Source organism: Rhinoraja longicauda, chromosome 17 (genome assembly GCF_053455715.1).
Source record: "Rhinoraja longicauda isolate Sanriku21f chromosome 17, sRhiLon1.1, whole genome shotgun sequence".
In the NCBI taxonomy this organism is placed as follows: domain Eukaryota; kingdom Metazoa; phylum Chordata; class Chondrichthyes; order Rajiformes; family Arhynchobatidae; genus Rhinoraja; species Rhinoraja longicauda.
Window position 1 is genome coordinate 12,782,222 of NC_135969.1, and position 24,177 is coordinate 12,806,398.

General features: G+C 40.9%; 1 protein-coding gene across 3 annotated transcripts in view; it reads left to right on the forward strand.

The window, feature by feature from the left end:
* celsr3 (cadherin, EGF LAG seven-pass G-type receptor 3) overlaps window positions 1–24,177 on the forward strand; it is a 188,664-nt gene that overhangs the window by 95,451 nt on the left and 69,036 nt on the right. For all 3 annotated transcript variants that reach the window (XM_078414152.1, XM_078414154.1, XM_078414153.1), the window contains exons 10-16: window positions 5,415–5,600; window positions 8,345–8,455; window positions 10,859–11,027; window positions 14,635–14,776; window positions 16,355–16,475; window positions 17,966–18,149; window positions 22,914–23,015. In XM_078414152.1, the coding sequence (XP_078270278.1) occupies window positions 5,415–5,600; window positions 8,345–8,455; window positions 10,859–11,027; window positions 14,635–14,776; window positions 16,355–16,475; window positions 17,966–18,149; window positions 22,914–23,015 (1,015 nt within the window). The remainder of the gene's footprint in view (window positions 1–5,414; window positions 5,601–8,344; window positions 8,456–10,858; window positions 11,028–14,634; window positions 14,777–16,354; window positions 16,476–17,965; window positions 18,150–22,913; window positions 23,016–24,177) is intronic.

The following is a 24,177-nucleotide window of genomic DNA, read 5'->3' on the forward strand; positions in this document are numbered from 1 at the left end:
CATTAGCAGTCATTATTGCACATCTGAATGACATAAATATACATGAATATTGGAAGCTGTGACTGTGGTCTAAGCGATCAAGAGAAAAGAGATATCAAAATTGGTATTTATTCACAAAGTGCTGGAGTAACTCAGCAGGTCGGGCAGCATCTCGGGAGAGAAGGAATGGGTGACGTTTTGGGTCGAGACCCTTCTTCAGACTGATGTCAGGGGGGGCGGGACAAAGGAAGGAAAGGGACAAAGGGAGAAGGAAAGGAATGAAAGGAAGAAACGGACAAAGTTATCAAAATTGGTATACAAATACAAGTCTGAAGAAGAGTCCCGACCCAAAACGTCACCAATCCATGTTCTCCAGGGATGCTGTCTGACCCGCTGAGTCACTCCAGCACTTTGTGTCCTTTGTAAACCATCATCTGCAGCTCCTTGTTTCGACGTATAGAAGTACAGCCTGATGTTACAAAAAGGACGAATAATTTATTTGAAACACAGAGGGAAAAATGTTTCCAGATTTGGTTTTAGTGCTGTTGCTTGTGTTACTTCACACCAGTGCTGAACCACATTATCAGGTCTACCCTACCTCTGGCAAAAGGGTCCTGACCTGAAACGTTTGTCGATTACCTCCAGAGATGCTGACTGACTCGCTGAGTTTATCCAGCACTTTTTGGGGAATTTTGAATTGGTTTTCTTGGGAGAAAACATATATTGGGAGATACAGCTAGTATGTCAACGATACAATTGTATCGTTAACATACTAGCTGTATCTCCTAATATATTTCCATCCAAAATGGAAAGGAAACCGTATTCACATAGAAATAATAGTTTTTTAAGCATTTATTTCTTAGTTTTCTTCATAGTGCTTTGCTTCATGAATCAAGTGTGTCTCTGTAATGGTCCAGTAACTTCTCCTCAGCTTGAGGATGGTGAGCAGGTGTGGGAAGAGTGGCTGCCAGCCAGTTTTGCTGAATATGTGAGTCTGCTCAGACCCCCCAGCTCTGCTTGCTTTGACCCAGGCCCCAATTATTGTAGTTCGGGAAAGTGGTGGGGGATGGTGGGCAGAGAAAGCACATAGAATTGTTCAATTCCCACCCTGCAGAAAATACCTGTGGCCCTACAGCAGCCAGCATTTCCATCTTTATTCATCCTGCCGGTCTCCCAAATGCTTCTTTATATATACGAGGTGTCCATAAATCCGGCATGCATAACCTCGGAGTACCTGTAGTTTCAATGACCCCTATGCAGTATGACAATTAATCTTGGCCATTAGTAAAAGTTTCTATCCTATACCTTAATCCCATTTCCACCTACAGCAATAGTTTAGTTTATTTTTGAATTTAATGACGAGGAAGGAAAGTTATTTAGCTCTGAAAAGCATCCATATCATCCTGCCCTAGGTTTACGGATCCTAAGGTTCAGGCAAAGCAACTTAAATGAGTTGCTATCTAATTAAAGTTAGGGGTGACAAAATCTGTGACTTCAGTGATCAATAATTTTATACTTTCTGAAGTTAGTATGATCCACAGTCATGTAATTCTTGAATTTATGGTGAACAGGAAGTTTTATAAACAAATGATTGTGTATAAAATAATGAGGGGAATAGATAGGATGAATGCTAAGAATCGTTTACCTAGAGTAGGGGAATCAAGAACCAGAGGACATAGGTTTGAGGTGAGAGGGGAAAGATTTAATGTAAACCTGAGGGACAGCATTTTCACACAGAGGATGGTGGGTATATGGAATGAGCTTCCAGAGGTGGTAGTTGAGGCAGGTTCTATAACAACATTTAAAAGACACTTGGACAGATACATGGATAGGAAAGGTTTCGAAGGATTTGTCTCAAACAAGGGCAGGTCAGACTAGGGCATCTTGGTTGGAATTGGCAAGTTGGGCCAAATGGCCTATTTCTGCGCTGTATGAGAAATGAAAGATTACCAATCGTGTGCATTCTTTGTTTAATTACTGGGGTATTCTGAAGAACTCAGTTCTCCAAAGTCTACCTTTCAATATCTAACCTACTTTAATGAGAAAAGTAAAAATAGATTTGATTCTCAAATTTTTTTTGGAGTAAAACTTTAGTGTATATGTTGTATCACTGGGGGGGGGGGGTGTCATGGGTAATATTTCACCTTCATAACTGATATAATTAAATGTCTCAAAGCAAAAGTCAACTCTCATGATTTTGTCCAGAGTAACTTGGGGTTATTGCAATTGGAATCTGTGGGGGGGGGGGGGGGGGGTGAACAGTGTTGTGAATCTGTGGAATTCTCTGCCACTGAAGGCAGCGGAGGCCAATTCACTGGATGTTTTCAAGAGAGAGTTAGATTTAGCTCTTACGGCTAATGGAATCAAGGGTTATGGGGTAAAAGCAGGTATGGGGTACTGATTTTGAATGATCAAACATAATCATATTGAATGGCGGTGCTGGCTCGAAGGGCTGAATGGCCTACTCCACCTATTTTCTATGTTTCCATGTTTCCAAAACTCCACCAAAGAGTTAGTTTCAACTGGCCAGTGACCACTATCTGCACTGTAACATTCTAAATGTCTTCTGTCCACAGAACAGGCTGCATTTGTGAGGAATATGTGGTATGTTCTCCTGATCTTGCAGACGTCATATGTCTCTCTATTGTAGTTTTCAGCAACTATTTTTTTTGCTTTTCCTCTCTTTTTTGCTTATTTGGTCCCCATCCCCCAAGCACCAATCTGCTTCCCGTAGTTTTCATTTGTCTCACTGTTTGCCTATCTTTGTAGTCCATCTCTGTTTGACTGCCCTCATCAGTCTTTCTTCTGCAGCAGCGAATTTCATCAAAAAGAGACAGAATAAATAATATTGGTATATCTTTCTAATGCTTTTTCATTTAATTTATTTTTTCTGATATTTTTTTGTGATTTTCTATATCTTGAGGTATGCGATGTGCAGCTGCAGTGTTGGATGCAATAACCCAACTCAGATTTAATCTTGACAGATGGCAAGTGAAGTTTGTGTATGACTATTTATTTTCTTCTTGCTTTCATGCTTTGTTAACTGTGAAAACTTTACTGACAGAAACTTGGTTTCATTCAAACAAAACACTTCATTAATGACATTGACCAAGATTTACATTTATCCTATTGTAAATTTATTGCTTTGCGTTGACAACAAAATCTTGCAATAGTCTGGTAATTAAAAATTGTACCATTTTGCCAATACCAGATAGATTTCTTACGATAGTGGGAAAGGGAAAAAAAACCTGAGTGCTGGAAATTTGAAAAAACGAGAGAAAAATACAAAAGCTACTCAGCAGGTCTTTTATGTGGAGAAACAAAATAAAATGTTCAAGTTGATAATCTTTCGTGAGGACTAGAAGTAAGGAAACAAGGAAAAAACATCTTTTTAATTGCAGAGTAGAAGGAGAAATGAAGAGAGAAAAAAGAATCTCTAACAGGTTGTAACAGAGGAGAATGAATCAGTGAAGGTGATGTGTCTGAAGGAAATTGAATAAGAACACATAAGAAGGAAAAAGTACCAGAACTAGGAGATGCAGAACCCACGATTGAAAGAAATACAAAATAAATAGAGTTCTGGAAATGCCCAGCAGATCAGATAGTATTCTGGATGGGGAGAGAAAAATAGGGTGAATATTACAGGCTGATAACTTTACATCAGCATTAGCCAGCTCTGGTGCAAACAGGAAAACTGATTCTAGAAAATAGTTGAATTCAGTACTAGTTGAATATTTATCATAAATATTTTGTATTCGAAGCATGAACATTGTTTAATTCAAATCGCCCAATCTCATTAAAACCTTGCTGCAAATAATAAGACATAAATCCTCAAACATCAAGTTTATTATTTTCCAGTGAAACCTTCATGCTGTCGTGACCTTTTCAAAAATATTTATAACTCCTTTAAATACATCATTTTGATCCAGATTACTTGATAAATAATTGACATATAATTAGTTTTTGTACCTTAATGGTTTATTACCCAAAATGATGGATGAGAAAGCAGAGTTTGAGGTATTTGACCTGTTTGATAGGATTAGCTGTGGTATTGCCTTCAACCTAGTGAATGGAATGACAAGTGAGGCTGTCAAAGCTCACTTATGTTGCAACTACAATAGGGTACACATGCAGGATTAAATCGGTGATTCCCTCTCCTTGTTTATCCATTGATAAACTCTGCAAAATCAATCAGCATAGAATCAGGCAATTTCTGGATATTTTAACTCCTGAACTATTATGATGTAAAAGAGATGTAATTCCATACAGAATGAAGTGAAATTTTAAAACTGCATGTAGAAGCAAAGAACTGCAGATGCTGGTTTATACCAAAGATAGACACAAAGTGCTGGAGTAACTGCGGGTCAGGCAGAATCTCTGGAGACAAAGGGTCGGGACCCTTCTTCAGACAGTAAAACATCCTTCTTCAAACTGTACGACATCCTGTCCAAAGAATCTCAGTCACTGAAAAATTGACATAGAACCCAGGAACTGCAGATGCTGGTTTACACAAAGTGAATTTCTTTAGTCAAAGGGTGGTGAATCTGTGGAATTCATTGCCACAGACGGCTTGGAAGGCCAAGTCATTGGTCATTTTTAAAGGTTTGACAGATTCATGATTAGTAAGGGTGTCCAGGGTTCTGGGGAGAATGGGGTTGAGAGGGAAAGATAAATCAGCCAAGAATGAATGGCGGAGTAGACTCGATGGGCAGAATGACTTAAGAACATTGGATAGGAGAATGTTAGCAGGTAACAAAAGAGAAAACAAATATGGACAAAACCAAGTTGGAGGAATGATCAAAAAATACTTCAATCTTTAGAAATTAAATGTTTTTTTAAACTTTAAAGTCTATTTACAATAAAATTCCCTTGAGATAATTGTGTAGCTTTACTACACTTTATTACAGAGTCGAGCTGAAAACATTATAAAACTGTGATCCTTGATCAATCTCACTTTGATGGTGAACAGCAGACTATCAGTCCAATGATTTGGAGAAAAGTATTAAGAGGATAGTGATATGATCTGTTGTGCACTTAAGAGATATAAAATGCGCTAATGGTCTTACTATTTATTGTATCCTCAGAATCCAAAAGTAACTTGTAGACTGTTTATCCTCCTGGGATTTAGCAGCAAAATGTTTAAAAGCCTTGTAAGGGTAAATCCTTTTTTTTTGCTTTTCAATTTCCTCTGAATCTCATGCCAGTCACTGGCCAATACTAGGCACTAGGAGGTGTTAAGAGGGAATTCATTGTTGGAATGTCTCACCTTCATCCTTTCGTCATCTGTAAAGAAGGCTGGTGCTTGCATATTTGCGATAATGGAGGCATCAGGTTATATCTGGAGAAAATGTGTATTTTGTATTTGCTGCATTGACCTCAAACTGTTCCTTGAATTCACTATTTTGCTAAACTATACCTTTCACTATTGCTTTCAGTTAAACTTGGGGCACCTATCATTTGCTATCAATCGTGGATCTAGTCGGACAGTGAGAGTATTGTTAAATAAAATAACACTGAACGATGGAAGGTGGCACGATCTTCAGCTGGAGCTCCGGGATGTGAGGAATGGCCACGACATACGATACCTAGCCACCATCACTATTGATTTTGGACTTTATCAGGTCAGATTGATTTATTTGTAAACCTATCACAACATTATAGAACATAGAAGGATTTTTGAAGACTTTGTAAGGACAGTGAAGTTGGAAGAGAAATTGTATTTTTGCTGAGATGTCCTCGTATAAAAAACCTCATCTTGGGAGCAGATGTGGTGGAGACAAAGGAATTGAGAGTAGGGAATAGCTTCTTTGCAAGAGGCAGGGTAGGAAGAAGTGTAGTCCAGATAAGTGTGGGAGTCAGTAGGTTTATAATAGACATCGGTCAATAGTCTGTCGCCTGTGATGGACACCTGAGAGATCAAGAAATTTCAGAGAGGTGTCTGAGATGGTCCAGATGAATTTGAGGGCAGGATGGAAGTTAATGGTGAAGTTGATAAAGTCCAGGTTAGATCTGTTTTTTTTAAACTGTAAAGTTGCTTCTTTTGCTTACAGTTTAAATGGTTCATTTACAATTATTGCTGAAATTATTAGACAGAATATTGAATAAGTTGAATTGAATAAATTTTATTAGGGGTATGGGGAGAAGGCAGGAACGGGGTACTGATTGAGAATGATCATCCATGATCACATTGAATGGCAGTGCTGGCTCGAAGGGCCGAATGGCCTCCTCTTGCACCTATTGTCTATATGTATACATACAAGGAATTTGCCTTGGTGCTTTGCTCGCAAGTACTCATGGGAAAAAAAGCTGTTTTTATGTCTGGCTGTGGTGGCTTTGAAAGTCCGGAGTTGCCTTCCAGAGGGAAGTGCTTCAAAGAGTTTGTGGCTGGGGTGAGAGGGGTCAGAGTTGATCTTGCCCGCTCGCTTCCTGGCCCTTGCAGTGTACAGTTCGTCAATGGAGGGAAGGTTGCAGCCAACAACCTTATCGGCTGATCGAACAACGCGCTGTAGCCTCCGGATGTCGTGCGTGGTGGCTGAGCCAAACCAGACCATGATGGAGAAAGTGAGGACAGACTCGATGATGGCAGTATAAAACTGGACCATCATTGCCTGTGGCAGATTGTGTTTTCTCAGCAGCCGCGGGAAGTACATCCTCTGTTGGGCCTTTTTGACTGTGGAGTCGATGGTGGCCCCCCATTTAAGGTCCCTGGAGATGCTGGTTCCAAGGAACTTAAATGACTCCACAGATGTGACTGTGGTGTTGTTGATGGTGAGTCGGGGGAGGGAAGGCGGAGCTCTCTTAAAGTGTACAATTAATTCCACTGTCTTAAGAGCATTGAGCTCCAGGTTATTGCGATGGCACCTGGACACTAGCTGTATCGCATGCTGCCTGTAGGCAGATTCCTTCCCATCCTGGATCAGTCCAATCAGTGTTGTGTCGTCCACAAACGTGAGGAGCTTGAGAGAGGAGACTGTGGAGGTGCAGTCGTTGGTGTAGAGAGAGTAAGGGAGGTGGAGAGTACGCAGCCTTGCGGTGCTCCTATGCTGAGGGTCTGCGGGTCCGAGATGTGCTTTCCCAGCCTCACATGCTGCTTCCTGTCTGTCAGGAACTTGGTGATCCACTGACAGAGGGGTTCAGGCACAGTCAGCTGGGAGAGTTTGGAGTGTAGTAGCTCTGGCACAATGGTGTTAAATTCAGAGCTAAAGTCCACAAACAGAATCCTGGCATAGGTCCCCTGGCGGTCTAGGTGCTGGAGGATGAAGTGCAGGCCTAGGTTGACTGCATCATCCACTGATCTTTTGGCCCAGTATGCAAACTGCAGGGGGTTCAGGAGGGGGTTTGTGATGTTTTTCAACTGGGTCAGCACAAGTCTTTCAATGCTCTTCATGATTACAGAGGTCAGTGCGACAGGCCTGTAGTCATTAAGACCAGTAATCCTTGGATTTTAGGGTACAGGAACAATAGTGGAAGCTTTGAAGCAGGCAGGAACAGTGCAGGTTTGCAGGGACTGGTTGAAAATGTCTGTGTAGATTGGTGCCAGTTGTTCGGCACAGAGCTTGAGGGTAGAGGGGGAAACATTGTCCGGTCCTGGAGATTTCCTGCTTTTCTGTCTCCTGAATAGCTTCTCTACCTCTGCAATTTCTCTTGTTAGTGATGGAGAAGTGGCCAGACTGATGTTGGACAGCAAGTAGGGGGTGGGTGGTGGACGAGGGCCCAGTCTTTGCAGACTGGAGTCAGGCTGTAAGTGGGTGTGAAGTGGTGATTGGGAAGAGTGGGTGGGGGAGTGGGGTAAGGGGATACCGGGGTAATGCTTCTGTCCATTATGTTCTGAATATGTATTTGAGATCCTGCTTCCTTTTAATTATTTCATGAGGCATTGCAATTGTCTTATTTGCATAGTTAGTATTAATTTTGTTCTTGGAATATGGGCGATGATATGAATGAGCATATTTATGGTCCATTCCTGGTTTCCCTAAAATGATGATGAGCCTTCTCTTTGTATATTTATTTCCATCACTGATTGCATGCTGAACTATTTCAAAGCATGAGGAGTCCATCAAATAAGATGGTCTTTGTGCTACCCTCATACACTTGATTTTCATTTACTATTGAATTTGTTGACAGGATCTCTTCCTTGAGGAAGTCATTTGCCTTTTAATGGCAAATGTGTAGTTTTCATGGTGAATTTGTGAGGAATAAGGAATAGAGATAAAAAGCACATCCTTAAATGTAAATACTGTCTGGCCGAAATGATGGCAATATCGGAAAGTTGAAACTTTTATAAGATTGTTCCCAACCATGAAAATATTTTTAATCTAATTTTGCAAGCACTTGTACAATTTTGATTATTTTTTCTTATTGCTAGGATACGGTTGTCATTGGCAATGAACTGCACGGATTGAAGTTGAAGCATCTCCAGGTTGGTGGAGTTCTCAGAGCTGGTGAAGTGCACAATGGACTGGATGGCTGTATCCAGGTAAAGGAAGAGTCAAGACTGTTCTATTGTCATATGTCCCAAACAGAACAATGAAATTCTTACTTGCAGCAGCATAACAGAAGATGTAAACATAGTACTCTGTGTGTATGTGTATTTATATACAGTTAATGCATATATATAACTATACTATATAAACTATAAACTATATAACCATATAAACACATGCACGCACAAATATGCACGCGCGCGCACACGCGTATATATAGCACACACAAACACACACAAACACACACATACATACAGATAGACATAAAATGCTGGAGTAACTCAGTGGGACAGGCAGCATCTCTGGATAGAAGGAATGGGTGATGTTTCGGGTCAAGAAGGGTCTCGACCCGACACGTCACCCATTCCTTCTCTCCAGAGATGCTGCCTGTCCCACTAAGTTACTCCAGCATTTTGTGTCTGTATATGGTGGGCTAAAGGGCCTGATTCTGCACTGACCGACTTAAGATTTGCCAGCTCAACTCAATTTTTCCTTCCTATTATGCATACATACATACATACATACACCATGAATTGGGAATATTTTTTAATTCAGTGTCATGGGGTGTTTATTTTTTCAAAAAATGTATGTCTTACTTGTCAAAAAGAGTGACATTTAGAAGCATTGAAGATAAGGAGAACTAATGAAGACTACGTTCAGTGCAGAGATGTTTTACACACAATGACTGAAAATCAGACCAATCATTTTGCACTTAATCCCTGATCAGATTAGGCATAGCTACAATTGACCTTAATGTTTCTGAGGAAATGAATAGGAGAAAAAGTTAACCAAACTTTAAGGTCCTAAATTGGGGCAAGGCCGATTTTGGAGGCGTAGGGCCTGGAACTTCTAGAGGATGATTTGAAGAGTGTGTTTACAGGTAAGGAGACAGATCGCAAGTGGGATGCTTTCAATAGTAAGGTAGCAAATACAGGGACAGAACGTTTTTGTTGGGGTGAAGGGCAACACTGACAAGTTTAGAGAATCCTGGTTGACAAGAGATGTTGAGGCTCTGGTCAGGAAAAAGAAGGTGGTGTATGTCCGATTTAGGCAGTAGGGATCAAATTAATCTTTCCGTGTGTAAGTGTCAAAGTACACTTAAGAAATCAATCAGGAGGGCTAAAAGGAGGCATGAATTGGAGCTGGCAGGCACAGTAAAGAAAAAGCCCAAGGAATTGTACAAGTATTTAAGAGTAAAAAGGGGCTAGGCAAAGAATTAAAGATCAGCAGGGCCATTTTTGTGTAGAACCACAAGAGATGGGGAAGATATTAAATGAGTACCTCATCTGTTTTTACTGAGAAGATCACAGATAGCAAGGAAATAAAGCATTGGAGTTGTGGTGTCTTAGATCATAAACAAATTCATTAAAATAAGATTTTTGCGCTATTAAAGCGAATTAAGGTAGATAAATCAGTTGGGCCTGACCAAGAACATCCTCGGACGTTGTGGGAAGCATGGAAGGAAATTGTGGAGGCCCTTGCAGAGATATTTACTTCCTCATTAGCCTCAGCCTGAAGACTGGAGGGTGGCTAGTATTTAAGAAGGTCAGCAAGGACAAGTCAGGGAACGACAGACCAATGTGCCTGACACGCGTGGGATTGTTAGGAACACGATCTACCAGCATTTGAATAAATACGGTCTGATTAAGGATATCACTGAGAGAATAGTCCGTATCTGGAATGAGCTGCCAGAAGAAGCTATAGAAGCGGATACAATTATGATGCTTAAAAGAAATGTGAACAGCAGATTTTTGCAGGTAATGTATTGCTTTTCATGTCCAAGATCTATTGAATGTTTGTATTATTCTGATTTAGAAGAAAGTCCTTCTTCCCTCAACTAAGTACATTAAAATACAGCAGTGTAGCATTTAACTGGTAGCCGCAACTATCGTGTAAGGTGTCATTTTAGATAATACTGAAACCAATGCGGTAAGTCAAATCATCTAGAAATATTTTTGTATATACACTTGTAAATAGATTTTTCAGGAAAGCAGCTGGCTCATTCTTTCATTAGGCCAAGCCTGTCTCCACTGTGCTCTGCTGCAAGATTGGAAGACTAGGCATAAAAATGGATCAAAATAGTGCTCTCCTGATTTCCACAATAACACTTTATTCCCCCTTTAAGGTATAGGTTCAGCTCTAGGAATCTTTAACCCACTTTAGTCTGTCTGTGGGACATGTAGTTGTTATTGAAGGTGATGTTCTTGCAGAAGTTAGCACATCATGTCATCCTAAGTGTAAGATGTTGTCCCTGCTGAATGTGTGTTTAACACTACATGGCCTGTGGGTAGATGGCAGAGACTAGCATTTCTGTGTGTGTGAAGGATATCTGCACATAAAACCACGTGGATGTGAAGAGATTTTATCTGTGACTGCAGTTCTTTCTCAACCTGCAGGGGGTACGCCTTGGTGACACTTCAATTGGAATCGCAATGCCAAAGCCAAGTCGCACTTTGAATGTGCAACTGGGCTGCACCATCTCGGATCCATGTGACTCGTCCCCATGTCCAGCCAACAGCTACTGCATCGATGATTGGCGGAAGTACTCTTGTATTTGTGAGCCAGGTACAGTTTGCAAAATTGGGTTTTGTTGAGCATGTTTGCTGAAGCTGCGTGAGTGGCAGCGGGAATAAAGCATGCATCAGTGCTCTTTCTCTGTTGGAAGGAGGAGCCGTGCAACCCTCAATTGCAACAGGTTGCACGGTTTCAGGCATCACAATAAGGGATCACAAAATCACTTACAATGGGATCCACTTCACAATATTCACTGGGAAACAATATATCTGCTCAATACTGCATCTAATTCAAAGGCCCTGACAACAAACACAGTTAGGGTTCTCCCTCCACTCCACATATTGGAGTATTATTGGTTTTAAGGGGCTGGATATCAATCCTGTATTTTCTTTTTGTTAATTTGAATCAGTGTTAGAGTTGTGCACTTTTGATTTGATTTAAAGTGATATTTCAGATTCACATTTTTCATATTCTAACATTTTGAATACTTTAGATTACCAATGAAGACCCTTTTTTTTTCCTGGAGAAAACAGCCGTATCTCTCCAGTTTGTTTTCATCGCAGACAAATTGCACTTGGCATTAATCTTATGGGTGTTCTCTGTGCTGCCTCTAGCACTTGACGTTCTTCCTCTTTGCTTTTCCAACTTTAATTTGATGGAGTTTACCGTACAGAATGATTTGAATACCACACGTTGATCATTATTCCATCTGGTTATATTCTGCTTGTGAGGATCCACAAGAGGATGTTCTAACAGCTTGGCCAATTTATTCTACATATCTGTGTCAATGGAGCACTGAAAGAGTTACTGAAGTATGTTGCTGTTGCTAGTGCAGACCTACACCCACAATTTCCACCTTTGATTACCTCACATCTCACCCAGTTGCCACGGCCCTATGTTCTGTCCCAAAGCACTCCAGAATCCAGCACCAGGCTAAGATGAAGGAAGACCATCCAACAGAGCATTGGAAAAGCTCTGCTCAACCCACCAACCTGCTCTGAAACTTTCAATAGGCGGCGAAGTCCTGGCCCCCCAGCTTGACTGGCTATCAAAGCTGGAAAAGGAATGTCTACTGAAATAACTTTCAAAATGTTCCTTCCCCTTTCTTTCCTTGCAGCCCTACAATGCCTCTTGAAATAAGTGGAATTGTGGATGCTGCTCAATGTCTAAGCTGGCAGGAGAAATGAGAGCTAAAATAAAAGTATTTTTTGCTTTTTAAAACCGACTTTCCATTATCTAAAGTGTGCAATGATCGTTGTGGCATGACAAGGAAGAAGTGGGTACTTCTGTCGGTACTTCTAAATTAATCCAATACGAGTACGTGTTTAACAGATGACGCATTAAACACTCTGTTTATGTCCATTGTTCTTCGTAATTCCAGCACTTTGTGCTCTTTGTTATTCATTAAGATGGAATTGGAACAGCTTTCTACTACCTGATTATTTGGTATCCAGACTGCAACGATATTCATAAACATCTCTCAGCAGGCCTGTTCTCTTCCAGTAGCTTTGATTAGCCTTCAAGTACTATTGACTGCAGAGATGTAGTCAGAACAGATTGTGCACAGCAGCAGTAAATAATTTAGGCTGTTTTAATTTTCTGCAGTTTTTGAAGTAACTTTAAAATTATTCAACTTCGTTAAACTTCCCCGCCTCCAGGGAATACGGGGGAGGGTGTCCTTTTTCACAGTCTATCAAGATCTCAATGGGAAAAAAATATATGTTAATTAATCTCTATTCAGTAAATGCATGGCTCTATGTGATGCTGCCCCGTGTGAAAAAAGAGATGCACAGGAACAGTCACCAGTATACTCTTGGTGGGTTGGTCTTAAGACAGGAAGGTACCACAGAAGTTAGAATGGAAGAGACGATTAGAGATCCAGTTCCTGACCATTATTCAGTGATCTTGTTGGAAAGTGATTGCTTTAGAAAGACGAGCATTGATATAGCAACTTTAATATCTCTGAGTATATCCCAAAATATGTTACAAACACTGAAGTACTTATGAAATGTGGTTACTATTCTTATACAGGAAAGTGGGCAGCTACTTTGTACTCGGCAAACTTCCGTAAACTGCATTGCGATGACAATCCACTTTTAACGGTGGTGATTTAATGGAATGATTCCCCTACACGTCTATGAAATACTGTTGTGGGATCTTTCACAGCTACTAGAGGGATCAGATTGGGTTGATTTCTGTTACTGCAGGACTGCACGGAAGTATCTGCCTATATTGAATTTAGCAATTACACCAAATAAGCATTTTGATAAAAAATACGAAATATTTTGGTGATGAGGGAGTACTAATGATGAAAGGAACCTAGAGATTTATGACACTTGTTTGGTGACACCTCCAGCAGCTCATTAAAGGTTGCTTTTTAGGTTAGGTCATGAAAAATTAGTAATTGAGCTGTTCGGCATGAAAACAGGCCCTTCAGCTCAACTAGCCTATGCTGACCAAGTTGCCAAACCAACCCATTTGCCTGTGAGCCAATTTTGCTTCAACCCTTTCCTATCCACATATCTGTCTAAGTATCTTTTAAATGTCAAAATTATACCCGCCTTTAGCTTTTAGGTTGGTAATTCGCTCTAATTGCCTCTGTCACACCAAATGATGCAGCATCCACAATTTAATGAGGATTTGTAGGACTGCGGGTGGGGTTTATAAATAGACAAGTGGACCTGTTGGTTCCAAACCTCTCCTGCATTGGTGCAGCACCCCTCCCCCCATTCCCCCCCCACCACTTCCCCATTCTCCTCCCCATCTCCTTCACTCCTCCTCCCATCCCTCCCCTCATCCCCCTCGATCCCCTTCCCTTCACCCACCCAAATGGGGGGAAGCGCATTTATTCATGTTTATTAGGTAAATTGTCTTTAAAAAGTAACAAAAGTGGGTTTATTCAGACCACGGGGGAATGGTGAGCAGGGTGGGCCTAAAATTGTCATGCTGTCGGGTACCGTTTTGGCTGTGTAGAGGGCATGGTACACACAAACACACAAACACATAAATATATAAACATATACACACAAACAAACCGAGAATTGTAGTAATAGATAGATAGATAGAGAATCTTAGTTTTTAAAAATATTTTAAAGAGCACTCAGAACCAATTTTATGAGTGAATAATATAAAGTTGCAATCGCATAAATCTATCAACAGAAATAATGCCTTTTTTGGCTGTGATATGTTTTTTTGCTGATTTTTGGAGGGTTTACCGTGTCGAATGTCTGTTTGGTTTACTTCTGAAAGTCAACATAGATTACCACCTAGCAACAGGTCTGATATCACTTTAGCCACTTACATTGATTTTATTGGAAAATTTGTGGATCTACCTAATCCACTCACCAAGGAAGTCAAGCAGCCAAAGTGAGAACAGACAATCCTCCTTTGTCTTTGCAACAAAACCACAGAAAAATTAAAGTGTATGTATACTCCATGCATGCATCAATTACTCAATTTTAATTACAAATCAGAGTGTTATTACCCACTTCTGGTTTCCCAATTAGCCACATGTAGTTAGTGACAAATGTGTATTGAATAGCTCTGTGTTCAACCACACAAATATTAAATCTAATCCCAACAAGAGTTTGTCAGAAAGAAAAACTGCAGAGGCTGCAGTAAGATTGATGTGAAGTACTTAAGCATGTTTCATATTTAGGTTACTATGGTGAGTCTTGTGTTGATGCCTGTCAGCTGAATCCATGTGAAAATGAGTTTGCCTGCCGACGTAAGCCTAGCTCCTCGCATGGATACACATGTGATTGTGGAGAGAACCATTTCGGCCAATACTGTGAACACAGGTAACAAAACATCCTTCCGAATAAGAATTGTAACATATTTATTGGCATAGAAGCTTGCAAACAACAAAAGTAATGAAGTGGCAAGTGTATTTTGTCAACAGAATCTTAACTAATTTATGGATCTCAGCACCTGTTTCAAAACCTGCAAATTTTCTTCAGCATGAGCACGAGTAATGCAATCTGAGTTTGTCAAACCTTCAGGCACACTTGATTAGATTAGGCCTTTGCTCTGCTTACCATCTATCTAAAGACTTGATTCTTGACAGAGATCCACAACATAATTGGCAGCAGTATAATTCTTTAAAAGTGGCCACTTCAATATTTTAGCATCTTAAGCCACGTTAACATTATCAAAAACACTGCAACAATGGTTCAGCCATGAACTCCTTGAAAGTAGAGGGGCAATGGTCACTTTTTACCAAAGGTCAATTATCGAAGATAGACACAAAGTGCTTGAGTAACTCAGCGGGTCAGGCAGCATCTCTGGAGAAAAAAGATTGGCGATATTTCGGGTCCGAACCCTTTTTCAGACTTTGAAGTCTGAGGATCTGAAGAAGGGTCCTGACCCAAATCGTCACCCATCCTTTTTCTCCAGAGAGGCTGCCTGATTTACTTGACCCACTGATTTACACCAGCACTTTATGTCTATCTCTGCTATAAACCAGCATCTACAGTCCTTTCCTACACAAAGATCCATTATCACTGCATCTGAAAGGATATTACATGCTTTCCAATTAAGGTACTTAAATACTGTGCATTTATTTCTTGATTTATGAAAGGGATGGAAAATATTTAATTGATCAAAATTTTGGAAATTGATATGGCTGAACAAATATGGGTGGATAGTGATTTGTAGTTGTTATTGTGATAATTAGATTTTTTATTGGAAGGGACCTTTTCCAATGAAAATATGTAATCAAGGAATACATATGCAAAATAAGGTTGCTTTCTATGCGCGTTCTTGTTGCTTATCTTTGATGATCCCCTGCCTACCTACCCCCATCTTTCTCCCTTTTCCTGTATGTTTCTAAATACAATATTATTTGCATGGTAAAGTTACTAACAAATAGTAATACAATTTTTATTGCACATTTACCTCATAATCCACAATTGACAAAAGAAGCAACGTAACTTTTTTAAATTCTCAAATCAGTTGATGAATTCCTGTTGCAGTTTCCTCGGTCGACACTGCACTAAATAAACACCAAAACTTCTAAAAATGTTGCTATCCAAATCAACAAGTGGAATAGATCGAAGAAGCACCAAACCTACATTAGCTAATGCCTCTGACAATGATATGCCTGAAACTTTGTTTTGATATATGGTTATAAATCTAGAGCCTACTCTCAGTGGTATGGTACTACACCAGCACACAGGGGAATGTTAAATATAAAGATCTAAAGAAATGTAACAAGTTTCTTTGTACTAACTAGCTTAAGCACTGTAATCCTTAAATTGTGTTAAAAATGATTGCATTTCAAAAGTACTTCATTGGCTGTAAAATGTTCGAGCTGTCCTGAAATTGTGAAAAGCTGGATATTAAGTCTACTTTTTTTCCACTTCTAACATTTGGTTTAGGATCGACCAGCAGTGCCCCAAAGGATGGTGGGGAAACCCAACATGTGGACCTTGCAACTGTGATATCAGTAAGGGTTTTGATCCTGACTGCAACAAGACAAATGGTCAATGCCACTGTAAGGTGAGTGTCACCCTAACGTAAGGACAGTAGCTGATTGTATTTTTTTCCATTTGCGAGTGTACATATGATTAAGTGTGGATGCAATTTGCCCCATTGCTCGTGAGAAATTGTAACTTTTGTTTAATGCCAGATATGCAAAAATATTTATTTTCCAGATATCCCATGATGTTTTAAATTTGACTTTGTACATTTTACGAGGCTGTTGCCAGGACTAGAGGTTCTGTGCTCTAGGGAGTGGTTGAGTAGGCTGGGACTCTATCCCTTGGAGAGCAGGAGGCTGAGGGGTGATCTTATAAATGTGTATAAAATCTTGAGAGGAATAGATCGGGTAGATGCATAGAGCTTCTTGCCCAGAGTAGGTGAATCGAGGACCAGAGGACATAGGTTTAAGGTGAAGGGGAAAAGATTTATTAGGAATCTGAGGGGAAACGTTTTCACACAAAGGTTGGCGGGTGTATGGAACAAGCTGCCAGAGGAGGTCGTTGAGGTTGGGATTATCCCAACGTTTAAGAAACTGTTGGACAGGTACATGGATAGGACAGGTTTGGAGGGAAATGGACCAAACACAGGCAGGTGGGACGAATGTCCGGCGCGGCCTGGAACGTGGCAACGACACCAGCCTGACCGTGGGAGAAGACGGCAGGGGAAGGGAAAAGACATTCTGGCCTTCCATCACAGTGAGGAGGTGACTGGAGGAGACTCACTGTGATGGATGTTTCATTTTTTGTGTGTTGGTTGGGGTTGTGTAATTTGCTTATTTTATTGCTTTTATTGTTGGACTGTGGGTGACTAAATTTCGTCAAAAAAACTTGTTTTTTGGATGACAAATAGAGATATCTTGAATGTAGCTGGGACATGTTGGGCCATGATTCTGCCCTGCCAATGGTTTTAAACCTACAGAAATGTCCGAGTTTATTCACAAGGTTGATGTTTCCGATTCCCATAGCAGCAGATATACGTTGAATCATGAGCAGTGTTATACCTTAATCCTGCCACTATTAGAAACTGTGACTGCCTAAACCTGTTTCATACAAAATCACCAGCTCTGAATCACCAACTGGAGGTTTTCACTCGAGTTAATCTGACAACCATTTTCTTCACAATCTATTTCCTTTACTTTTTTCCTTTGGCATCTATTTTTGTAAATCGTTTGCAGTTCTATTGTCACACATTGATTTGTGGTAGTAAAACAATATGTATTTTACTCCCTGCATCTGAACTGTTTTCACACAATCTCTTAACTGTGGAAAATTTTGGAACATTAGCTGTGCTGTTCTCAACATTCATGAATAAAGAATCTGTGAACCTTTGAATTTGTCCGAGTTGGATTAGAATCCAACATCCAGATATGAAAGGGCAGATCTGTAATTGCCAAAAATTACAGATTAATGGGGTGCACAATTTATATCAATAGAAATCCCATAAACGTTGTAATCTTTTATTCCCTCCCGTAAACTCAGTTTAACACAAGTTTGTTTTTGTTCTTCCAGGAGTATCACTATCATCCTGTTGGAAGCGATGCATGCCTACCTTGTGACTGCTATCCCATTGGCTCGTTTTCCAGGTCATGCGATCAAGAAACCGGCCAATGCCACTGTAGACCTGGAGTGATTGGACGTCAGTGCAACCAGTGTGATAATCCCTTTGCAGAGGTCACGCACAGCGGGTGTGAAGGTAAGAAGTGTTCTTCCAAGTTCATTTACCAAAGGACATCAAAGAATAGCAGCAGGAATGGCTACAGTAGCTCAGCGGCACAGGCAGCATCTCTGGAGAGAAGGAATGGGTGACGTTTCAGACCTGAAGAAGGGTCTCAACCCGAAATGTCACCCATTCCTTCTCTCCAGAGATGCTGCCTGTCCTGCTGAGTTCCTCCAGCGTTTTATTCATTCCATTGATTCCCTCTACACTTCACACTGCCTCAGGAAAGCAGCCAATATGATCAAGCACTTTTGTCACGCCAGTCATTGCCTCTTCCCCTGCACCTGTTGGGTAGAAAATACAGAAGTTTTAAAAGACTTAGAAACAGCTTTTCTGTTATCAGATTTCTGAATGCTCCTTCCATAAGGTGGGGTGTAGTCCCAATCTTCCAATTTACCTTATTGCAGTCATTGAACCTTTTCTCTGGAACTGTTAAGCTATAATGCTGAAAAACGATATTTTGTCCTCTGGTATTTTTCCTCTTTGCTTTGCCTGTTCTACTTGTGTTTGGCTTGATTGGATTCTGGCCTGCCTTTCAATATGATTATCGCTAATCGGTTCCAGGCCCACGGCTCCTCCACTGCCCCAGGCCACAGCTTCTCATCCTTCCCAAGCCACAACTCCTCCCGTCGACCACACGGCAGCTCCTCCTCTGTCACAGAAGTGTGTGGGAAGTTCTTCTCGCAGGGGGTGATAAATCTCTGGATTTCTGTTGGGTGAAGAATTCCAGAGGGTCACTATCCTCTACAAAAACTTCCCACACACTTCTGTTTTAAATGACTGTCCACTTGTCTTGTAACTATGTCTCCTTGTCTGAGATTCTAAAAATGTACTGTAGTGCCCCTGAAGATTTGCAATGTTTTACCCCTCATTCTTCTAAACTCCATAGAATAAAGATCTAATTTGGTGAGTGGCTTGTGATCGGGCAACCCTCTCAAACAAGGAATGGGTGGAGTGAATCTCTTTAGGATTGCTTCCTCTGCTAGTATGGGGCCAGAATTGTGCACAGTGCTCCAGGTGTGCTTCCAGCTCCAATATCCTGTCCACTTGTAACAATACTTCCCCATTACTAAACTTAAATTCTCCTGCAATGGGGCCAATATGCTATTTTCTTCTTGACCACTAGCTGTATGTAAGTGCTAACATTTTTAAAGCTTGTGCATAAGAACCCAGATCCCTTTGTTCATCTGCAATCTTTTGGTGTTTAGATGATAGTCTGAAGGATGATAGACTCCTTTTACTGAATTATGTGACCTCACACTTTCCCAGGCATTAAGTTCTATTTGCTAAGCTTTCTTGCACTCTCACAAACCTACCTGTGTCCTGTTACAGGTTTCAAATATCCTCAGTACAACATGCCATCCCACCAGTTTTTGTGTTATTGGCAAGTGGAGATATCAAGCACTCTGGCCCCTCCTCTAGGTTGTTGGTATAAATCATAAATAATTATGGTCAAGAGCTTTTCTTTGTTGCACAGCTCTAGTTGCATCTACAGTCTCAAATAATCTGCCTTCCTGTTCTTGCCACCCAAGTGAATAACCTCACATTTATCCCAATTATACTGCATCTGCCCTGCATCTGCCCACTCACCCAATCTATCCAAGTCACCCTGCAGCCTCATATCCTCCACAACGCAGCTCACACTGCTACCCAGCTTTGTGTTATCTGCAAACTTGGAGATGTCACATTTAATTCCTTCATCTAAATCGTTAATATATTGTAAATAACTGGGGTCCCAGCACCGAGCCTTGCGGCACCCCACTAGTCACTGCCTGCCATTCTGAAAAGGACCTGTTAATTCCTACTCTTTGCTTTTTGTCTGCCAACCAGTTCTCTATCCACGTCAATACCCTACCCCCAATATCATGTGCTCCAATTTTGCACACTAATCTCTTGTGTGGGATCTTGTCAAAGGCTTTTTGAAAGTCCAGATACACCACATCCACTGACTCTCCCTTATCCATTCTACTCCCTTTTCCCATTCATAAATCCATGCTGACTTTGACCGATCCTGTCACTGCTTTCCAAATGCACTGCTTTAACATCTTTAACAATGTTTGCATGTGTTTATGCTGTGTTTCCACGTTGGAGATGTGTATATGGACGTGGTATATTGCTATGTACTGTAGTTGGCAGATGGGTTTCATTGTTCTTGCTGACCTTATGCAGTTGTCATTAAATGTTTTCCAGCATTGGTTTAACTCCTTAGGGTATTATTTCTAACGTTAATCTTTCTGGTCACTCCTCCCATTGCCACTACATTTCTGCCCTTGGTGACTTCTTAATGTTCACTTCTTTGACGGTGGTGAAGAGTCAGTGTCTTTAAAGCAGGATATCTGCTGATTCTGTGCGGCCATGATTCAGTGTCTCTCAAGCTTTAAACAGAGATTGTATTCAGTACTGTATTCGGTGTTTAGTTCTCATGCAGAAAAATATACGGCACCACCACTGATTTCAGTGGTGTGCAGAGGTCCTGAAATTACCTCTATTTAATATGTGCTTGTGGTAAAGGCATCGTATTGGTACCTCCTAAATGCTTAAGTCCCCATATAAAAATCATACAGTAATGACATTAGGGCAAACTCGCCTGGGTAGCATTGTGCAGTGCCATTCTACTGTATGTTTTTAATTGAAGATTGAGATTTTATGCCCATGAGTTACATTCCTATAATAAACACTCATCATAACCGCGTTTATGAATGCTGAAACTCGCATTATATGTGTGGTACATTAACTTTAATGGGACCACTATATAGAGTCATTATGTGCTATAGATGACAATTTACTGCTGAGACAAATCCCCATTATATCTGAAGATCAACGGTTAGAACAATTAAAGAGTTTCTTTCAGTCTCACTGCAAACATTAGTGTTTTGGATGCTGCACATATTTTGCCTTGTGCAGCATATTTTGTGACATAATTGTTAATACCTGTCCCATTTAGGTGTTCAGTTGCAAGGTACATCAAAATTAAAGGTTAAAGCTAAACTTAATGCATTCTACAATAATTGATTTATTGAGATATAATGCTCAAATTCACCATTGAATTGGGTAGGACAGTGGGGCAGTAGTTGCTGCCGTTACACAATTCCAACAGCCTGGATTCTGTCTGTGTGGAGTTTGCTCGTGACAGCATCCAGTTAGCTGATATTGGTTGGTCACTTGAACCTTGTCAGCCTACTCTCTATAAAATCCAGGCACTCGAGCCAGAGGGGGAAGGCAGAGGTAAGAAGCAAGAAAGAAGGAGGAAGAAAGAAGAGAGTGAGGAAGGGAGCAAAACGGAGCACCTCCCTGCCAGCTGTGTTCCCCGGTCGGTCACAGGTGAAAGGAAGACTCAGCCACTGGGCCAAACTCGAGACCACCAGCGCCACTGTGGTCAAGACTGGACTGCCAGGAAAGAAGCACTAGACAGAAAGAAGTCCTAGACAGCTAGCGCCTCTACCTGAGGCTAAGACTGAGTGGCTGGGATGCCAGAACCTCTTCCTGTCCATAGACAATGACGGTCTGTGCCCGCCCACGTACGCAAAGACTTGCTGCCAAGATTATCTAGAGGCGGCCAGCGCCACCTCTTCAAGCCTAAAGCTTAGCAGCCGGGAGGAAACCTGTATCGTCAAGGCAAGGGTAAACTGCAGGAAGAAGTCTGAGATCGCCATGTCTCCTCCTTCAAAAGACCAGGACTGAGTTGCCGGGATGGCCCCAAGACTGCCATAATCATTGCACATGCGCTCTGATGGCAAAGGAAAACGCCCCCAGGGGGCAGTCCTGGACTTTCTTACTACTGTAGATAAAATATACCATGCGAGTTCACTTTTCTGTCTCTACTTACACCTCCAACCATTGACTGCCATCAACAAGCAGCCTACCTCCTCTCTGAATTCATCGTATTTGTGTCAACCATTTTGTTTTAGCCTCAATCCAATCACAGATGCTTCCTTTGTCCTCCCATCTCTCTCCCTTCGCTAACTTTAAATTTGCCTGTTCTCCTTTTTTAGTTCTGATGAACAGTTATTGATATTAAACAATAACTATTTTTTCACAGGTGCTGCCTAACTGTAGAGTATTTCCAGAATTTTAAATAAATCAAACATTGTACCATTTGCTCTCAATGCAATGTGCGTTGTGCGTCTGTGCGCTGCTATAAATTGTACAAGTAGTGCACAAAATGAAGATTTTTCATAATGATTTTTACACAAGCTGTTGAACAGTATGTCTTTCCCCACACCATTGAAAACATATGTACCACATGGAAGAATTGCAATGACATTATTTCAATGAAATTCTAATTTTACCATTAGAAGTCAGTCTGTCTGTTTTTCAGTTAATGAAGAAATGATACACATGCTGGTGGAAAACTAATTTGTAGAAGTTGAGAAAGAAATTTGCATCTTCAAATAATTAATGCATATCATTTTTATCCTATTAAAATGCTATTTTGCTAACCATTAGCAGGCCTCACGTAAGACAGTGATTCTGCTTTGTAACAAAGCACATGAGGAAGTGATTTCTTGATCATTGTTTGATACCTCATTACTTTACTTATTGTTGAAGACACCCATGAGTAATCATTGTGGTTGACATGCCTGATTCCAGGAAAACTCTGCCCAACTTCATTCATTACTGTTCTACTTAATGGTCGTGGGCTGTATGAAATTATTTAGCTGCTGCAGCATGTAAAACATAAGTTGATTTAAAGTCGTCATTTTCATGTTTAATGTATTTTATTGCTTTGCTCTTCTCTAGTGATATACGACGGATGCCCCAAATCACTCAAGGCAGGTGTTTGGTGGCCACGAACTAAATTTGGACTTCAAGCAGGCATGATGTGTCCAAAAGGGTCTCTTGGTGAGTGCTTATTCTGTTAAAAATTGTGAGACATTCCTCCATGCTTGCAGGTTAGACCTACATTGATACATAGACATAGGTGCAGGATTAGGCCATTCGGCCCTTCGAGCCAGCACCGTCATTCAATGTGATCATGGCTGATCATCCACAATCAGTACCCCGTTCCTGCCTTCTCCCCATACCCCTTGATTCCGCTAGCCCGAAGAGCTCTATCTAACTCTTTTGAATGCATCCAGTGAATCGGCCTCCACTGCCTTCTGAGACAGAGAATTCCACAAATTCCATTGAAAAAGTACTTCCTCATCTCAGTTCTAAATGGCCTACCCCTTATTCTTAAACTGTGGCCCCTGGTTCTGGACTCCCCCAACATCGGGAACATGTTTCCTGCATCTAGCACGTCCTGTGGTCGTCCATCCACAAAGTATTGGAAAAACATGTTCTGAGGGGCCTGTTTCCGGACAGTAGTTGGATTATAAAACCAAAATGGTTGGTGTCAATGAATGTAATATAAAGCTATCCCAAGTTCAGGTAACCACACAAGCATTGTTCATGCACTTCTTTTAAGTACTCGGTGGCATGAATTTGTCTGATCGTTGCACAATATGGGTGAGAATCAATAAGTCAATTGCTTATTTTTCACTCCACTTGTGTTCATTCAGTTAAAATAAAGGTTCAAGTAAATCAATGCAAAATTGTTTCTGGTTCACACTCACTTATTTTACAATACAGACCTAGACACCTTTAAACACCTAAGATAACTAAATCCTACTAAAAAGTTGGACATTATCTTGATAATAATCATAATCGTACTTTATTGGCCAAGTATGTTTTGCAACATACGAGGAATTTGATTTTCCATACAGTCATACCAATAAAAAGCAACAAAACGCACAAAATACATTTTAACATAAACATCCACCACAGTGACTCCTCCACATTCCTCACTGTGATGGAAGGCGAAAAAAAAATTCATTCTCTTCCCTTCTTTGTCCTCCCCTGGTCGGGGCACTCAAACCTTCTGTTGACGGGACGATCTTGGCTCCCGTAGCCGGCGGTCAGGCCCTCCGCGTCAGGACGATCAAGCTCCCGCAACGGGGGGATCTTTGCTCCACCGCGCCGGGCGATCAGACCCCGGGTCGGGACTAGTTAAACTCCTGCAACT